The 17,456-nt window shown below is 45.7% G+C and overlaps 1 protein-coding gene across 4 annotated transcripts in view; it reads left to right on the top strand.

Annotated features, from left to right (window-relative positions):
- Positions 1–462: 462 nt before the first annotated feature.
- Positions 463–17,456, top strand: part of rnf220a (ring finger protein 220a) — a 152,768-nt gene continuing 135,774 nt past the window's right edge. For 2 of the 4 annotated variants that reach the window (XM_084007683.1, XM_084007682.1), the window contains exons 1-2: positions 463–597; positions 12,311–13,540. In XM_084007683.1, coding sequence (XP_083863809.1) covers positions 12,886–13,540 — 655 coding nt within the window. In that variant the 5' untranslated portion in view covers positions 463–597; positions 12,311–12,885. The remainder of the gene's footprint in view (positions 598–12,310; positions 13,541–17,456) is intronic. The other 2 variants (XM_084007685.1, XM_084007684.1) reach the window with 1 other exon arrangement.

Here is a 17,456-nt window from a genome sequence, read left to right as displayed (position 1 = left end):
AGCCCAGCTCCAGCCTCGCACACGTCGCTGTTGAGCACTGAGACCCCCACCCTCTCCTCCTCCACCTCCTCCTCCTCCTCCCCCCCCACTCCCCTCACACCACTGCCTGCCACCGTCTCTGCGAGCCTGCGTTCCCTCAGCGGCTTCACTCCTCTTTCCTCTCACTGATCGTCCCTCTCGGTGTTCCAGCGGAGGGCTGCACGCGCGATCGCGCTATTGATACCCACTTTCCACTGTGTTTGAGGAAAGTCAACCTCTCTCTCTCTCCACCCTCTCTCTCTCTCTCTCTCTCTCTCTCTCTCTCTCTCTCTCTCTCTCTCCACCCTCTCTCCACCCTCTCTCTCTCTCTCCGGCTGCGCTTTGGTAACCTAACAGGGAGGTGTTAACTACTTTTGCTTCCACAAAGCGCCTCCCGTTATCTCCGGTGCTGCTGCGTAAAGAGCCAAGAAGGGCTGCCGCTACTGATATTCCCCACTCCGCAGAAAAGTTTTCGGGTTTTTTTTGTTGTGAGGATAAAAAAAAAAAAAAGAAAAGAAGAAGAAGAACCCGGAAACCGAGGAGTCGTCTGCAGAAGAAGCAGGATTGTTCCACGGCGAGGTGAGTAACACCGGCTGTGTTGTTTTGTTGTGTTGTTGTTGTTGTTGTGGGTTTGAAGCTGCTCCAGTTTGTGTCTCCGCGCCTTCCTCGCGTTCTCTGATCTGGGATCGGGTTTGGAGCCGTTTCGCTAAACTTCTCGCCGTGGTCGCTGCTTTCCACGCGTCAAAGAAATAAACAAACAGGGGAAGAAAAAGCCCACGGCACCGTCTACCTCCGTTTTGGACACGGACTTCCACGCGTGTGCGCGCGAGTGCGTTAATGTTTCACTAGGTGTGTGTGCGCGCGTGCGTGCGCGTCGAGAGATTCCCTAACAAGAAAGTGAGTACTTGGAAAACACTTGAATTGTTCGGCGTGGCGCGCGTGACATTGCCATTACGCATACCATCACCATACATTAATTAGTACATTACGAGCAGAGCACGCGCACAGCGTGACTAATATTTCAACTTTTTTCCAGCTGTGAATATTAGTTTTCTCGTTGCTTTCGATGAAGTCCTTTCATAATTACTGATCACATCCTGCAATTATTCTCCAACCTCCCAGTTAAATAATTAAACTCACAATTACAGAGAAACTGCAATGTTTATTATTGCTACATATCCTCTATTAATAATAATACAAATAATAATAACAATACTACTAATAATAAAAATGAACGTTAGTCAGCAGGCCTGCACGGATCCTGTTTATTTAAAAGTTTAATTTTAGTTGAAGTCAGCGGCAGCTCGTGTTATTCTATCGTTGCTTTCCACTGTTGCTTCGCAGCACTAACGAGCTCATCACGCCGAGGACCTGAGGCTCAACCCGCCGCACAGCGTGCCCGTTACGATGGGGCTGATTTCACTCACTGTGATGAAGAACTCCTGGACCACAACCACGCTGTCGCAACGGCACCACGAATCCTCATAAACGCATCCTGAGTTTTATTCAACCAAATGTGTTCGTGGCAATTAATATATATATATTTTTAAATAAAGTAAAATTCACCCCAAAGCTTCTGAAACAGGAGGAAAAGCCGAGTGTAAGAAGAGAGAGAGATAATCCTCCTATACGCGTGTGTGAATGTGAGCCCTCAAATGCGCAACAAATTCTCCTCAGTTTCTCCCAAAAGAGAAACAGAAGGTTCCAATTCAAAAAAAGAAAGGCGACCTGCTGCGTGGCGTGCGTGTGCACGTGCACGCGCACACAGACACAGTTGGGGAAACACCTGTTAACTAGGGAGCCACTTTAATTTACACCCCACCCCCCCTCCTCTAAATAAGCACCGGCCCCGGCCAGAGGAACTCCCGGGGGCCTTCCAGCTTCATGGCCGAGCACAGTGAGACAAAATCGGCTTCTCCCAAGCGCCTGGTCCCGCTGCTGCTGCGTCGGTATTACCGGATACAACGTTAACTTTCCGTTTTTTAGCCTTCTACCGGGTCTCGTCAGGAGGAAAAGAGTATTATCGAGCCAAATGCAGGTTTATTACATTTTTAAAGTAATTTTTGGGAAACACCTCCCACACTTTTATAATAAGATTTTTTGTTTTAATTGTATTAATATTATTATTATTATTATCATCATTATTATTATTTTAAGTTCCTCTTCAGAGTGATGGCAATGAACACAGTGGATGAGATTACGTTTCTTTTAATTTTGATTCCTTTTGCCAGCTGGACTCCCAACTTTTTTTTTTTTTTATAGTCGAAGGAATATTTCACTCATTTGTGCTGCCTCCTTTATTTCCCTGCTCGTGTGCTCGCCTTGTTTTAATCACATCCATACTGGCTTTTTGTTCTTTTTTTTCTCTTTTAAGAAACGACCTCACTGAAGCAAACAAGTGAGCAGTCGCGTACGCGCACGAATCAACGCGCACTGCCGCACAAAGCCGCAACACTCCGAACGGGGAATAATAAAATTAGTAGTGTGGGAGAAAAAAAATGCAGCCGACCTATTAGTAGTAATTTCCAAGTTGAAAAGTCCCCCCACTGCCAGCAATAAATAGCGCGTAAAAACACTTTTGGAGCGAAGGTGCGCACGAAGCGGGTCATTGAACTCACCGCACTGTGAAGATTGAATTATAGTTCCACAGAAAAAAAAAGAAAAGAAAAAAATCACAAACCCCAGATCCAGCGGTCCCAGCGTGATGGATCCCTTCCGAATTGATCGTATCGATTGTCAGATCAACCAGCGCTGACTTGTAACGACCAGCCGGGTCTTTTTCATTTCCCAAACACGCGCATTAACGAGCAATAACGAGCCTTTAAACGCGCAGAGTTGTGAAGAAGGAGGAGAGACGTTACACGGAAACTATATTTGCAACACTTCGTTTTCATGTTGGACGGTGCTTTTGTTCCCGGAGGGAAGTTTGAGTTTTGCAACACAATTCCCTGAGCTAACAGCCCGTTCCCTCTATATGTAACAAACCAGTAAATGCACATATTTAATCAGTAATTATGAGGATTAATGTAATGCAAGGTGGAGATTTATTTCATATATATATTGCAGTTAATTTCCCAAATCTCGGTTTAATTCTCGCGTTTTTAATTATATCTTAACGAGACACTCGGAGCGATTTGACAGGTTGATTTCAGCCGCATTGCTTTATTTTAAGGGTTATGATGTAATTAAAGGTTATGAACAGACCTGCAATCAGCGTTAATTGAGATGAATTAACATTACTTTTTTAATTACACTTAATTAATTTGGTGTATTTTAAACGTGCTGTGATGCACCTCGTTGTATTTTATTATTGTGTTCAGTTTTCAGATCAGTCGTTGGTTACAGGCCGCCGCCTTTAAACGCGATACGAAATCCTGCTTTTTAATTTGTTATTATTGTGTGATTTTAATAGTACATATCCGTTGCAGTGCGTTTGCTGTTTATTCAGAGAGCCACGCCTCGGAGCCTTACATCCAAACCACATGGGAAGGAAATACATATTTGAAATGAATAGTTTTTGAATGAAATGTTTTTGATGAATTCCACACAAACGAACGGAATATTCGGGATTTTTTTTTAATTTAAAGCTTCTTAAGGAATCTGTTGTTCTTACTCGTTCGTTCAGGCCTCGTCTCCCCCTCTCTCCCTCCCCCTCTCTCCCCCAAAGGAACAGAAAAAAAGTGTCGAGGTTGGAGGAAAAAGTAGCAAAAGATGATTTATTTGTCAGCGTTTTCGATTCTCTCTCCCCCATTCCCTCCCTGCCTCCCCCCCTCCTCACCCACTCGCTCAGCAGTCAGCTGTTATTGCTCGCCATTGATCTCTGGAGTTGCTCCCCTCCTTTTTTTTTTTTTTTTTGCGCAGCGAGAAGTGAACTAAAATTAATGTCCATTTCACACCTCTCTGCCGGATCGATGGCCGCAGGGAAGAGAAGTTTATTTGAATTTGGCTGGAGAGGGAAAAAAAATCTGCTTAATTATCAGGAAACAGTTCACTTGTATCGCGACGTAGATGATCATTAAGTAGCTTCCAAATCATATATATATATATATATATATATATATATATATATATATATATATATATATATTTGTGCATATTAATGGACGCTTTAACACCTCGCCTCCCCCTCTCTCTCCCATAACATGACACTGATAGTAAATTAACCGTGGATCGCTCAGTCGCGACTAGTTTGATGACCCCCCTCGGTCTATTAAGTCCTATCAATATGCACTAATTCCTCATTCTTTATTAAAAGCAGAACCAACTCCTTCTCCACTCCTTCACTCCCCCTCCCTCCCTCCCTCCCTCCCCCCTTCCTCCCCCCTCCCCTCCTCTGTGTGTGTTTTATTATTTTGTTGTGCTAATAAACACTACATACGAGAGCTAATTTGACATGCAGCCGGTAATTGAAATAAACGCGTCGCCGGTAAATAACAAGTGTTTGAACACGCAAGACTCGAGGCAGAGGCACGAGCCCCCCCCCCCCCCCCCCCCCCCCCCCTTGGAGAGAACGCGTCCCGCGCGGTTCTGCATCTTAAAACTTGGTGTTATTGTCGTCTCGTTCTAATCACCATAATTAAGTGCAATCATTTAATGGATGGATATTGTCGGGCTGTCTCGCTCATCAAACCAATCAAATGTTTTTGTTTGGGTTTTTTTTCTCTTTTCTCCTCGCTGTAAATTGCAGCCTGTCCTCACTTCTGATTGATTTGTCCAATATTTCCTGCTTGATATCACAAGTTTTTATTTCGCATTTTTGAGCATCCTTCATATCATTTTTTCCCCCCAAGAAAATTGACACTTGCTGTTTTATTTTTAGAAAGTCATTTGAATATGAATGAGTGAAAAGCATCCTGTTCTATCGTATTAGATTGGATATATATGGAAATGCAAAAAAAAAATGCTCAGCTCTGCTGTTGATGAGATGATTGTAACAAAAAGAGCACATAAGAATCCTCTCCCTGCAAAATATGCACACAGACTTAATTGTTCCTGTTATTGATGACAGGAAAGGGGAGTAGCTCGTGTCCAGTCGTTTTCTATTGGAAGGAAATCACTCCATGCAAGCGGGTGGGGGCTGTGTTTAATGGTTTGATTGCATTGGAGGAGGCAGCCACTGGTAATGCCGCTGTACGGGGAAATATCACTTGGAGACGCTATCGGCAACTAGAGAAAGTCCAAGAATTAGCCTAATGGTGGGGGAGAGGAGTTGTGTCGGGTGTCAGATACTTTCTGTCCTCCATGTTGCTCCGCGTCTCTCTGCACCCCCCCACCCTCCACATCATATCTCTCTCAGGTTTCTCCCCACCCCACCCCATCCGTCAATTACACCATGAGCCGGATCACAAGCTCCCTGCTTGGAAAATAAGCTAATATCGCCCCCATCCTCCCCTTCCTCTCACACCTCCCCCGAAGATACTGTCGGTGCATTTGCGTCCATCGATTGCCGTGTTTGTGCAGCCTGCTTATCATTTTCCCTCCGTGCATCCAGCCGGGCCGGAGACGATCCAGGCGGCCCCCGATCCGACCAACCGGTGCACGAGTCACACACCAGCACGCCGTTATGCATCCGCACGTACGAGCAGCTCGGCGCTCACGTCGCACGCTCGACGCCCTTTTTAAGTGAACATACGCATTCCCCACCAGCTCCAGGCCCGCCGCCGCTCTGCATCTCTGACCTTTGGCCCCCTCCACGCGGGAGCACGCCAGTTTCCCAGCAGCCATCAAAGACGTTTCCCATTGTTCTTATTATCATTATGAACTCTGCGATGGAGGATTATTACTGCGGAATCTGTGAGTGAAAACAGCATACCTGGCAACAGATTTTCCTTGTTAAACTTGAGCTAATTGGCTTGCACTTGCATGCAGCCTGTAGCAGGAACCGGCCAGCCAGCCGCCCGTCTGCCTGCCAGCCAGCGAGATTAGTGGCTGCTGTTGTACACGCCGGCGCAGCACAGCAATAAAGAGACATGGCAGGGCGGCTGCTGCTGCCACACACACACACACACACACACACACACACACACACACACACACTCCTGCAGGACTGACGGCGAGCTCTGTCACCTGTCGGTCAGCAGAGAGACGCTGGTTTCATCTGTCAGGCCTTTTTTTTTTATGCCTCGTCTCTGAAAAGGCTTCGACCGTAACAAGTCTGAGCCCAATCGAGCGCGTTAAAATGTTTTAATTCAAGTAGAAAGTGTCCTCCGTTAGATATGAGCAACGTCAAGTAAATCCAGACTGCTTTCTAGATCATTAATCAGTTTATTCTGGGCTCTTTTGTCAGATGAACTGTGTGTTTGCTGCCACGTCTGCAGGCCCGTACCCGTCAAGTTTATCCAACGTTATTTCAGGGCAACAAAGATAGATGCTTGGATTTGGTTTCCAAATGTTACATTTCATTTTTCTTTTTTCAAAGCACTAATCTATGAGCAATGGAATGGTTTGCTTTTCCCATTTAGCCTTGTCTGTACCAGGAATTAGCTGGCCCCCGCTGAACTGGGCCTCACTGGTGCTGCCATGAATAGAAATCCCCGCCACAGGTCAGGGCCGACTTCCAGAATGATTTTTTTTTGTCCGCCGGCCATGACTCTGTCTCTGAAATCACAAAGGCTTATTTGAGAAGTAAATCCTCTTTTCTTCAGGAGTGTTGCATGAATGTCAAACCCCCCCCCCCCCACCCTCCTTTTTTCCTGCTTAAAAAAAAGAAGCACAAATGAACCGAAGTATATTTAGTAAAATATATATTTATCGTTAGTTGACTGCCTCACAAAGCCGACATGTTCACTTGCACAAGCTTGTCCAATCCTTATTGATTTTGTTGCTGAATATCGCTCCGAGTGCCATCATCCACCTCGGGATGATACGCGTCCGTATATTATCAAATCTTCCCGTAATATTTTTCACTGCGGATGCAGATGTCTCCCGTTAACGGCAGCAGCTGTTGACTGAAGCGAATAACCTGGTTACTGATTTCATACATCGGAGGGAGAAGAAAGTGAGATCGGATGTTTGGAAGCAGAATTAGTGTTTTTACAGCTAAAAGGAGAGACAAGGACGAATAATATGAGAGAAAGCAAGAGTGGAGGGGGATAAATGGGTGTGATTCTTATTCACAAGGACATTTGAGCTTCGCCTCATGGCCAGACATGAATGAGTAGATTTCAATAGTATCGACTGTTGCTTCGGACATCAGCAAACACACACACACACACACACACACACACTGCAGTTTGTCTGGAATACAGAGTGGACCCGTGTGCAGGTTAGCTCACGCTTTTTATGCTAAAATACACACACACACACACACACACACACACACACACACACAGACCGGCAGTTTACTTTCTCCCTCTGTCATGGCAAATATTTAATATGTGACACAAGCGTTTTAAATAGCTGCGTTTTTCCTTTTCTTCGATTCTTTTTTTTGGCTATTAAAATTATGGTTTGGTTTACTCTGCAGTGTGTGTGTGTGTGTGTGTGTGTGTGTGTGTGTGTGTGTGAGAATTATATTTGCATTCATTCATATTTAAAGCTATGACGATGGTGTGTTATAACGTGAGATCATCGAATTATCCCAAAATCAAATGCGTCGTCAACGAACTCAAAGGCCTCGTTTCTTTATGTTATAAAAATGGAAAATCACATTTTTCCGACACTATTAATGGTTTTAAACCTGAGGACATGGCACCTGTATTAGTGTACCTCGCTCAGTCGGTCCAGTCCAAGAGGCCGGTGGTTTCCTGTAAATGTCTGCGGTAGATTTTTGTTTTCTGGGTGGCTCTGTAACTTCCCTAAAATAAAAAAAAAGTGGGGTTTGGTGAAGAACAGCGAGGGGAGAAGTACAGAGTGCAAAGCACGGCAGGGGCTGTAAATTTTAACTGGAGTTTCAACATGAACATTTTGTTCTCTGGAGGTTTTTTTTTTATTTTTCTCTTTTTGCACCACATACTTTAAATTGCTCCTCATTAAATACCAAATTCAACTATGGAAGCGTGTATTTACATTGGGGGGTTTCTTTCACCCACTTTAGTTGTTACGGTGCTTCTGTTCCTCTTTACCTGCTCTGACGTTTGTTCTCCACCGAGGGAATGTAAGAGTGGCGTAAAATGTATAAAATGTAAGAGTGGCACTTTCACGCTTGTCATCTCTAAATATACCCATGGACCGGGAAGAGTGTGCACACACACACACACACACACACACACACACACACACACACACACACACACACACACACACACACACACACACACACACACACACACACACATTTAGACAGGCCTGCGGTTTTGACTGCCTTTCTTTATGTCTCCATTAGAAAAAAAAGAGAAAAAAAATCAACTTCAGCTGCTTCGACTTCCCGACTCAGCAGTCACACACACACACACCAAACACACACACAGTCACAGTCAACAAGACATTTTTATAACAAAAATTGGATTCCTCTCCAAAACTCAGCAGGCGCACTGGGAAACTCGATGTGACAAGTTTCAGAGGCAGAAAGAATCGTTGGTAACGACGCAGCCGTGCAAAGACAAATATTTATCCCGACCAGTCAACAAAACAGGGAGGCTTCGATGAGACGAGCGCTCGTTGTCACTCGTGTCGTTATTTTGGATCCCAATTTTTCGTGTTTTTCTGATCGGGACACTCGGCTGCTTCTGTAACACGCAGAAGACGCCAATAAAACGTTTTCCTTCTTGTCATCGGAGGCCTAAAGTCATACCTCATATCCATAAAGCCGCCATCTTCAAAGCTGAGATGTTGTCTCTCCAACAAGCAAAGAGCATCATTACTCTTAAAGAACGATATTAATGTTTATGAGCACATTTACAAATGATTCCACACATCGACCCCCCCCCCTCTCTCAGCATAACTCATATTTTCCGCGAGTGAAATTCCCTCAGAATGATGTTAAAGCACATTGTTGTTGACACTGCAATTTTGCAAGACTGGCATGACATTGTCACTTAAAGTGCAGATTTGACGTGAAAAGCCCTCCTCGCTGTTTGTGTTTAATATCGCGCCGACAGCTGTATCATTCCTGCACACTGTAATCAAATTATGACAGCGTGGTAAATGTTCCCCCGTGACATTTTCTATTATAAAATGCATATACCCGCCGTCAGACAATGTGTGGGTGGTATCCCTCAGTGGCAAATGGGATTGTAAGTGGCACCGGCTGACATTACGCGTGCGTGCGTTAGATGTAATTGCGCCTGTATATTGATGATATGCATAGGTGCATATCATCTGGAATTATAGATTGTTGTTTTAGAGATAAGGCATGGCAGACTTCCATCAGATGATATGTGATATTTGGAAGATGAACAAAAGTGTAGTTGGAATTTATTGTAAACATTCTTTTAATGCGTAAAATGTAAAAGTTAAATGTGGAGTAACAGTTGGAGGTGTGTGTGTGTGTGTGTGTGTGTGTGTGTGTGTGTGTGTGTGTGACGGCTGCCAGCTTGTGTCAATCCATTCAGCTGAGATTTGTCCCCTTTTCTCTGATATCTCACCCTCTTCTCCTCTCCTTTCCTTGTTTCCTCTCCTCATCTTCTCCTCTACTGCCTTTCCCCTGCACTCCTCTTGTTTCCTTTCCTATCTCCCTCCTTCCCTCCTCTCCTCCCCTCTCCCGTTGTGGCCTGCAAGGGAACATCCAGTGTCCTCTTATTGGATTGGCTGCCTCCACGTTGGTGGCCCTTTCGCTCGCCCGCCCCCTCGGCCTGCTGGGTAATGATAATAAAATTGAAATATCCCGGCACTTATCAGTGTATTACCTCGCTATCAACACCTCAGACACACTCCTACTTTAGAGGTTATACAGGAGAAAGAGTGATCTGATATACAGCATGAAACAGAGAGAGAGAGAGAGAGAGAGAGGACGCCGGCTGAGAAAAGCGAGAGAGAGAGGGAGAGAGGAGGAGTAAACCGATAGACAGAGAAAGGGAGGGAGAGACGGGAGTTCTGTCGTGGCTTCCATTTTCAAGGTGTTATTTCCAGGATGGATTGCGGTAGGTAGGGAGAGGAGGGTGAGAGGAGGGTGAGGAAGAGAGGCGTGTAATGTGACTCTGTGGCATCTGTCCAGACCAGAGGCGTGGTAGCGCGAGCCGTTCTCAGCACTCCACGCTAGTCCACTGTACATTTGCGGTAATGTAAAACATCTCACATCTCCACCATCTCTCTCTGTCTCTGGGCCCTCTCTCCTCTCTCTTGGCAGTTGGTGGTGTGTGTATGTGTGTGTGTGTGTGTGTGGGAGGTGGGGGAGCGTGCCAAAGCCGAGATCAGGTTTGGAAATTGATTTGAATGAGTGTTGTGGACAGCTGATAGCTATAAAAGATTTTCTCCTTTCATTTCCCAGGGAGTTTCTCCTTTGATGTCGGCCGGGAGCGAACGCAGCTTTGAAGCCGGTCTAGAGCGAGCCGGGCTCCGCCACTTGATACCGTGTTTGTTGTGTGTGTTTATGCTTGTGTACACATGACTTCGCGTTTGACCTTTTTCAAGTCACGTCGGTGCGGATTATTCTTTTATGATAATGTAACTGATGTTTTTTTTTTTTTTCTCGGTGCCAAATGGCATTTAATTTTTATCTGATTTAATGAAATACGATGAAATTGCTCATGATAACCTATTTGCATGTAAGCTGATCTGATTTTTTTTTATGTTGTATAATCCACAACGATATACATAAAATCCCTTATGTACGACAAGCACATCTTCACCTACTCTAAATCTTTTAACGTATTGGACGCTTAACATGCCAGCCACCTTCAAATTGCTCTTTGGGGATAAAAAAAAACCCTCAAATGTTATTTTTGCCGTTTCATCGGCTGCCTCTCTGCGTTCCTTTCGACCGCCCAATCGCACGCTCCAATCTAATCCCCGGGAGGGAAGATTCTAGTCTGTTGCCACGGATGCCGGGGAGGGTCGTGAGGTCAAGTACGGCTAATTTATTCACTCAGTCAGATTTCCTCTGGCTCGTGGATAGCAGATGGAGAGGTCTGATATGATATCACCCAACTGAATCACCCAAGGGGGTGGGAGGGGGGGGGAGGGAGGGAGGAGGAGGAGATGGAGGGATGTAAAAAAGAAAGGGAGGACAGATAATAAAAATTGGCAAATTAAAAGTGGTTAGATAGAGAGATAGCAGCGAGACATATCCTGCAAGAGTGTGGAGTGTGTTCGCCCCACCGAGTCGGGTGTCAAGCTGAACATTGAGCCACATAGCCTCTTATCAGATGTGTGTGTGTGTGTGGCTGAAATGTGTGTATGTGCATGTGTGTCCTTATCTTGAGACAAGTGGTTCTGGTCCAATAAGATCCTGGGAGATGGTAGGACTAAGCGGCTTAGACCAAGATCTGAGATGGAGGAGGGAAGGAGGGAGGGAGGGAGGGAGGGGAGATAGCGTGAAGGAGATGAGAAGAGGAGATGAGGATGGAGAGAAGAGGAAGAGGACGAGGAGATGGACAGATTAGGAGGATGGAGGACAAGGAGGGGACATTTGGAAAGAGATGAGAGGTGGAGGGGCTGCAGAGATCGGAATGGAAAGATGTGATGTGGAAACAGTTTGGAGAAGTTTTTAAAGAGCAGGAGGAGAAGGGGGAGGAGGGATGAGGGAGAAGTTTGGGTTTGAAATAGTTCTTGGCTTTTTGTCAAAGGGCAGGGATTTACAGGATTTGATCAAGATCAACAGTGTCAACTCGAGGACACTTTTTTCCCAAGAGGTTGTGAATCTGCCGCTTCGACAACAGCGTCCGCTTAAGAACACTTTGTCCCCTAAAGGTTTTGACTTCAAGCTTCGCCTTCCAGACGCTCCTTTATTAAATATTTTCCACTCAGCTCGCGGCCTTTCCACTACATACAGATTGAGGTCGAGACATTGATCTTTGCCGGCCCGCCTCTTGTCTCCTAAAGTACCCGTCATTAAGAAAAAACGAGGGGCTCGAAGATGAATGTGAATTGGATTTCTTCCTTTTTTTTTTTTTTTTCAAGAGCTGGTTTTAAGCACCTTTTTGTCAGCATGGATGATATCTTTTTTAGGGCTGTCCAAATCAGCAGAAACCAAGGGAATTCAAGGTATATGTGAAGGGAAAGTCTGTCAAAGGGCAGGTCTCTTCTAACCACAAATCTTCTTAATGGTGTTATTATCTTCACCCCATCACACTTTGGGTGCTGGGAGAGCTCAGTCCAGGGGTCGCATTGTTTGTGAACTTGTTTGTGAAAATATTCCGAGCTCTACAGTTGTTTTTTTAATTGAAACTCATGTTTGTGTTTTGTGTCTCCTCAGATTGACGACCACATGAAGATGAGGAACCAGCTTTGACGACCGACGGATGTCCACCCCTTCCCCGGACCGTTCGGCAACACATCCAAAAAAAATACGTTCCAAGAGGGAGGCTTTTACTGTTTATTGCCCAGGAGGAAAAGCGCTTCATCTTGACCGTTTTGTTGTATTTATCTACCAGGACTGAAGTCATCTGAACAGTGAAGACTGTGAAGGACTGAATATACCCAACGGCACTTACCTGGCACGGAATGATCTGGACTCAACTGAGCTCAAGTGAATTTGGCTGGAGACAGATGAACTCACTTTAGCTCCGCTGAAGAGAAATGAACTGAATTCAAGTTAACCTGAATTGACATTTGGCTGATTTAATTTTTTTCAAGAACGCTCTGCTTTCTTACAAACGGCTCTTTTCTGAGCCCCTTACTTCAAAAGGGCCAAATCCCTGAAGTCTTCAGCCCAGATTCCTTCACTTCCTCTGACCCTTTCCAAGGGTCTTGGACTTTTTCTCAAATTGTATTGAGGGGGAATCTCCGCCTCCCCCTAAAATCCTTACAATTGCTTTCTTCCGCTCAGACATGGATCTACACAGGGCAGCCTTCAAGATGGAGAGCTCATCCTACCTGCCGAACCCCCTGGCGTCCCCGGCCCTCATGGTCCTGGCCTCCACGGCTGAAGCCTCTCGCGATGCCTCGATTCCCTGCCAGCAGCCGCGTCCATTTGGTGTCCCCGTCTCCGTTGAGAAAGACGTCCATTTGCCCTTCAACAACGGGTCTTACACTTTTGCATCAATGTACCACCGCCAAGGCGGAGTCCCACCGGGATTCCCCAACAGGGATTTTCCTCCGTCCCTCCTCCACCTCCATCATCAGTTTGCCCCGCCTAACCTGGACTGCTCGCCAATCAGCATGCTGAATCACAGCGGCGTTGGCGCCTTCAGGCCTTTCGCCTCGCCTCCGGACGATCGGGACGGCGTGCCCGGCGGGTATCAGTCTGCTTTCACCCCGGCCAAGCGCCTCAAAGGCTGCCTCGATCCGGACGCCTCGCCCCACCTGCGGTACTCTGACGCAGAGGGGAAAGAGTACGACTTTGGCGGCTCCCAGATCCCTCCTGGAGGTTCTCCCAGCAGCGCCTTGAAAGCGGTGGAGGACAGTGGGAAAAAGATCTTCGCTGTGTCGGGTCTACTGTCTGATCGGGAGACTTCCTCCAGCCCCGAGGACCGCATCGAACGTTGTAAGTAGCCGTTTATATTTGTGCTACATGGTCCGGAATACAGATGAGTGGCGAATGAAAAGAAAAACATAAGAGTCCCGGGCACAAAGGGGTCACTGAATGATCTGATGTAAATCATATTCTTTGGCATCTGCATGCACCAGATCTCAAACAGCTATGGCAAAGAATAGCTTTTGGATGATTGATGTTCATGCCTCTGGTGGAGTTCAGGGACTTGGAGAACGTACGAAGGAGCATTCAAGCTCACGGGTCAACGAAACACTTAATGTTGGGTTTTCCTTACATACGTATCTGTCACCCATCTGTATGGAAGAATAGCTTGTCAGTCCTAGTAAGACAAATAACTGGAACTTATTGTATAGTGTGCTCACATAACACTCCATCTACATACACTTACACATCACTGTTGTTGTGAAAGTCTCCTCCAGTGCAAACACGAGCCCAAGTATGCTCCTGCCAATGATACTAAATTATATGTTGTGTAATTTCTTCGCCACGGTTAAATGAAGGGTCACACCAGCTCACTTTTCCATTGGTGCATTTTCTTTCAGCTTTTTTTAGAAACGGTTGCACTGACTTAAGGCCTCCTCCCATTGTCCGTCCAGAAACATTTCTTTTTATGGAAACCGCTTTAACAACTCCACCACCGTGTTCTCGGATGGTTCTGCAGACGATCGTAATAATTAATCCTGCAAACAAGCAGCATGCCCAAACCTATACAGCAAGACACACGCGCACAAGCAGCCAAATCTAATTCTGACTCTCAAATTAAAACCAAAGTATAACTCGCTGCAATTTGTAAAAGAATGCACTTTTTTTTTTCGAATTTTTTTTTCCCTCACTTGCATCACACACGCCAGTAAACAATCCCATCTATGTTCTCTTGTCATCATCTCTCCTGGCTCTCCCTATCCTTGTTTCACAAGCCCACAAGCTCCACTGGTCACATTAGCATTCACTGGTGGAAGGATGCCATTTGGCCCTCACGCACTGGGAATCTGATTAGTGTTTGTGTGTGTGTGTGTGTGTGTGTGTGTGTGTGTGTGTGTGTGTGTGTGTGTCTGTGTGTGTGAGTGACTGGTTCAGAGACCGGCCATGCTCTTTGCCATCAGCATTCATCATAGCTTCACGCTGGCAGCCCCGTTGCCAAAAGATTTACCCACATGCCCAAAACCTTGGCAGGCCCTGTGTGTGTGTGTGTGTGTGTGTGTGTGTGTGTGTGTGTGTGTGTGTGTGTGTGTGTGTGTGTGTGTGTGTGTGTGTGTGTGTGTGTGTGTGTGTGGTAAATGGGAGAAGGGCTATAAGAGCTCTAAGTCACAAACACACAAACACTCTTCCAGACACACAAACAGCTCTCAGCATGAGCACCGACATCTCCTACACATGTCAACAAGCTGCAACGGTTCTCTGTGACAATTAGGGGAGAGAGAGAGACAGAGAGACAGAGAGAGAGAGAGAGAGAGAGAGAGAGAGAGAGAGAGAGAGTTTATAATTTAACTAAAAGAGAAAGTCTTTCTGTTGCTCCTGTTCTTGAATTCACTTCATCACTTCATCTCTCCTTTGTTGTCTTTACTTCTGTGTTCCCTCTCTCATGCCTCCAGCACCTCTTGTGGAAGGAGGAGAGTGTGTGTGTGTGTGTGTGTGTGTGTGTGTGCACACGTTGGAGGGATGCATCCTTGATGGAACACATGAGAGACAGAGGCGACGACCTGAGACTGATCCGATAAAATAAAAAAAGACCACCGCAGGAGAGACTGAGAGGAGTGAGGAAGAGAGGGATGAAGGGAGGAATGGAGAGAGGGAAATTGGGAAAATGACACCCGGTGGCTCGGCTTGGCTTGGCTTGGCTTGGCCAGGGCAGGGAGGAATGAGAAGGAGGAGAAAGATATCAAAGAAGCACATGAAGTGAGAGAGGGAAAGGGACAAGAACAAAGAAAGAAAGAAATGTCAGCCCCTCCATGGAATCGGATCTCACTGTCGTCTCATTAGACTGCTGATTTAAAATCTTTTTCACATGCACTTGAAAATGGACGTTTTCCGTTGGTGGCGGCTTTGAGGGAAAAAGCTAGTGGAGCCGAGAGCAGAAATAGAAAAAGGCGACGGGTACGGGGGCTTCTGTGCCGTCTTTTGGAACGGCTGAATCTGTATCTAATCAGGTTAAATCTCGGGCCCAAGTAGCAGCCACCTCTACCGCGGGCTTCTAATGCAATTGCATGTGCCGAGGCACTGCTCACAGCAAAGAATTATGGGTTCTCCTTCAGCGGTTTTGGCTATCCAGTGGAGGCGTAAAGAACAAACAACACTTTCGGTCCGATCCCATGAGAACGGTGCTCTTGCTGCTTCACACACACATTAGCTAACTAGCAGCCTTCGCGCTGCTTCACACATTCCTCTCTGAAATCTCACAGTGAAAAGAGGTTTGGGAACATACAGAGTCACACAGAGATTCTCCTGCAAACTAAATGTTATTGTAGTATATATACCGTATATTATGGAAAACAGATAAAACGACTATATTTCATAAACTTTAACTCTCAATATCCCAAGTATATCTCCAGTGCAAGCATGACTTTGTAGATGGAAGTCTGTCTTGTGTCATTAAATCTGTATCTTAACCGTGTTGATATTGTTTCCATGGATGCCATTTATAGCTGTCATTAAGGTGCTGATTACGTCTCTACTAAATGAATTACACATGACTCGGATTTACAATGTTCTGAGCTGACAAGAAACATGTCATTTTGCTCGTTACCCATCCTTGGATACACCGACAATGGCATTTTGTGCGTTCCCGTGTAGGCTACATGTCACGTGTTTGCTTAATAAGTTGCTATGAGGGCACGCTCACATGCACGGATGTGCCGTCGGCCCAGCTATATATGTTTCATACTATATAAATGCTCTGAATATCATATAGGGAACGTTTAGTCGCCCTGCATGTGACCGAATCGTAAATGTGATGCAGACTCTTCAAACATATTTGAGCTCTATCCTCTTACAATGCAATCATCTGTCATGCCAGTTAATCCCACGCACAGAAGGTGATCCTTTCTTCTCTGCTTCACAAATAAAACAAAAAAAATCAAGGATCTTAACGCAACTTGAAAAAAAAAACCCTACGAGCCAAACTTCCCTGCATGCAATTCTGTCGAAGCCTGCCGCACGCCACTCCAAGCAACAGTGGCCCACTCTGTGCTAAGCCCTCCCAAATCCCCCCACTGCACCGGCAGGCACGTTGGCTGTTAACTAAACCCGCTAACCTGTCAGCCGCTAAACCTGCACATAAAGGCCCTATCATGCCTTAAGAGGACTATGCATGTCATATCATTGTGGAAGCGATCAGCTTCTTACTGTATTCATATTGTGTGGCGTTGCAGCGGAATGAAGGGGTACCAACAGGGTGTCGGTGTGTATGCTGAAGAAGAGAGAGGGGAATTATGGGATGTGTGATTGGAATTAATGGGAATGTTGACAAATGACACACACACACACACACACACACCTCTCTTCACAGTGCACTTGTTTGTTTGTGAAGGGGATTTGATCTTTTGAGTGTGTGTTTGTATCCGGCACGATCCGTCATCTTTGTTTTCCTCTGCCTCTTACTTACCCTTTTGTTCTCTCCCACCATCCCTCCATCATTTCATCCTTCATTTCCTCCCTCTTTCCACTTGTGTGTGTGTGTGTGTGTGTGTGCGTGCATCTCCCCATACAAGTGTGTGACAGCTGTAGTCTGTTTGTTTACATTTACAAGGGCGAGAGATTTATGTAGAAACTGACCCTGCATGCCTGTAACCCAGCAGCTTCTTCTTCTTCTTCTTCTTCTTCTTCTTCTTGAAATTGCTGGCGGGGAAAGAAAGAAAACACAAATTCTTTGAGAATATGGGAGCGACAGTGGAAGGAACGTATGAGGAGG

This window comes from Eutrigla gurnardus (assembly GCF_963514095.1).
Source record: "Eutrigla gurnardus genome assembly, chromosome: 4".
Classification (NCBI taxonomy): Eukaryota; Metazoa; Chordata; class Actinopteri; order Perciformes; family Triglidae; genus Eutrigla; species Eutrigla gurnardus.
Note: the sequence above shows the minus strand (reverse complement) of the source record. Positions and strands in the feature narration are given on the sequence as shown.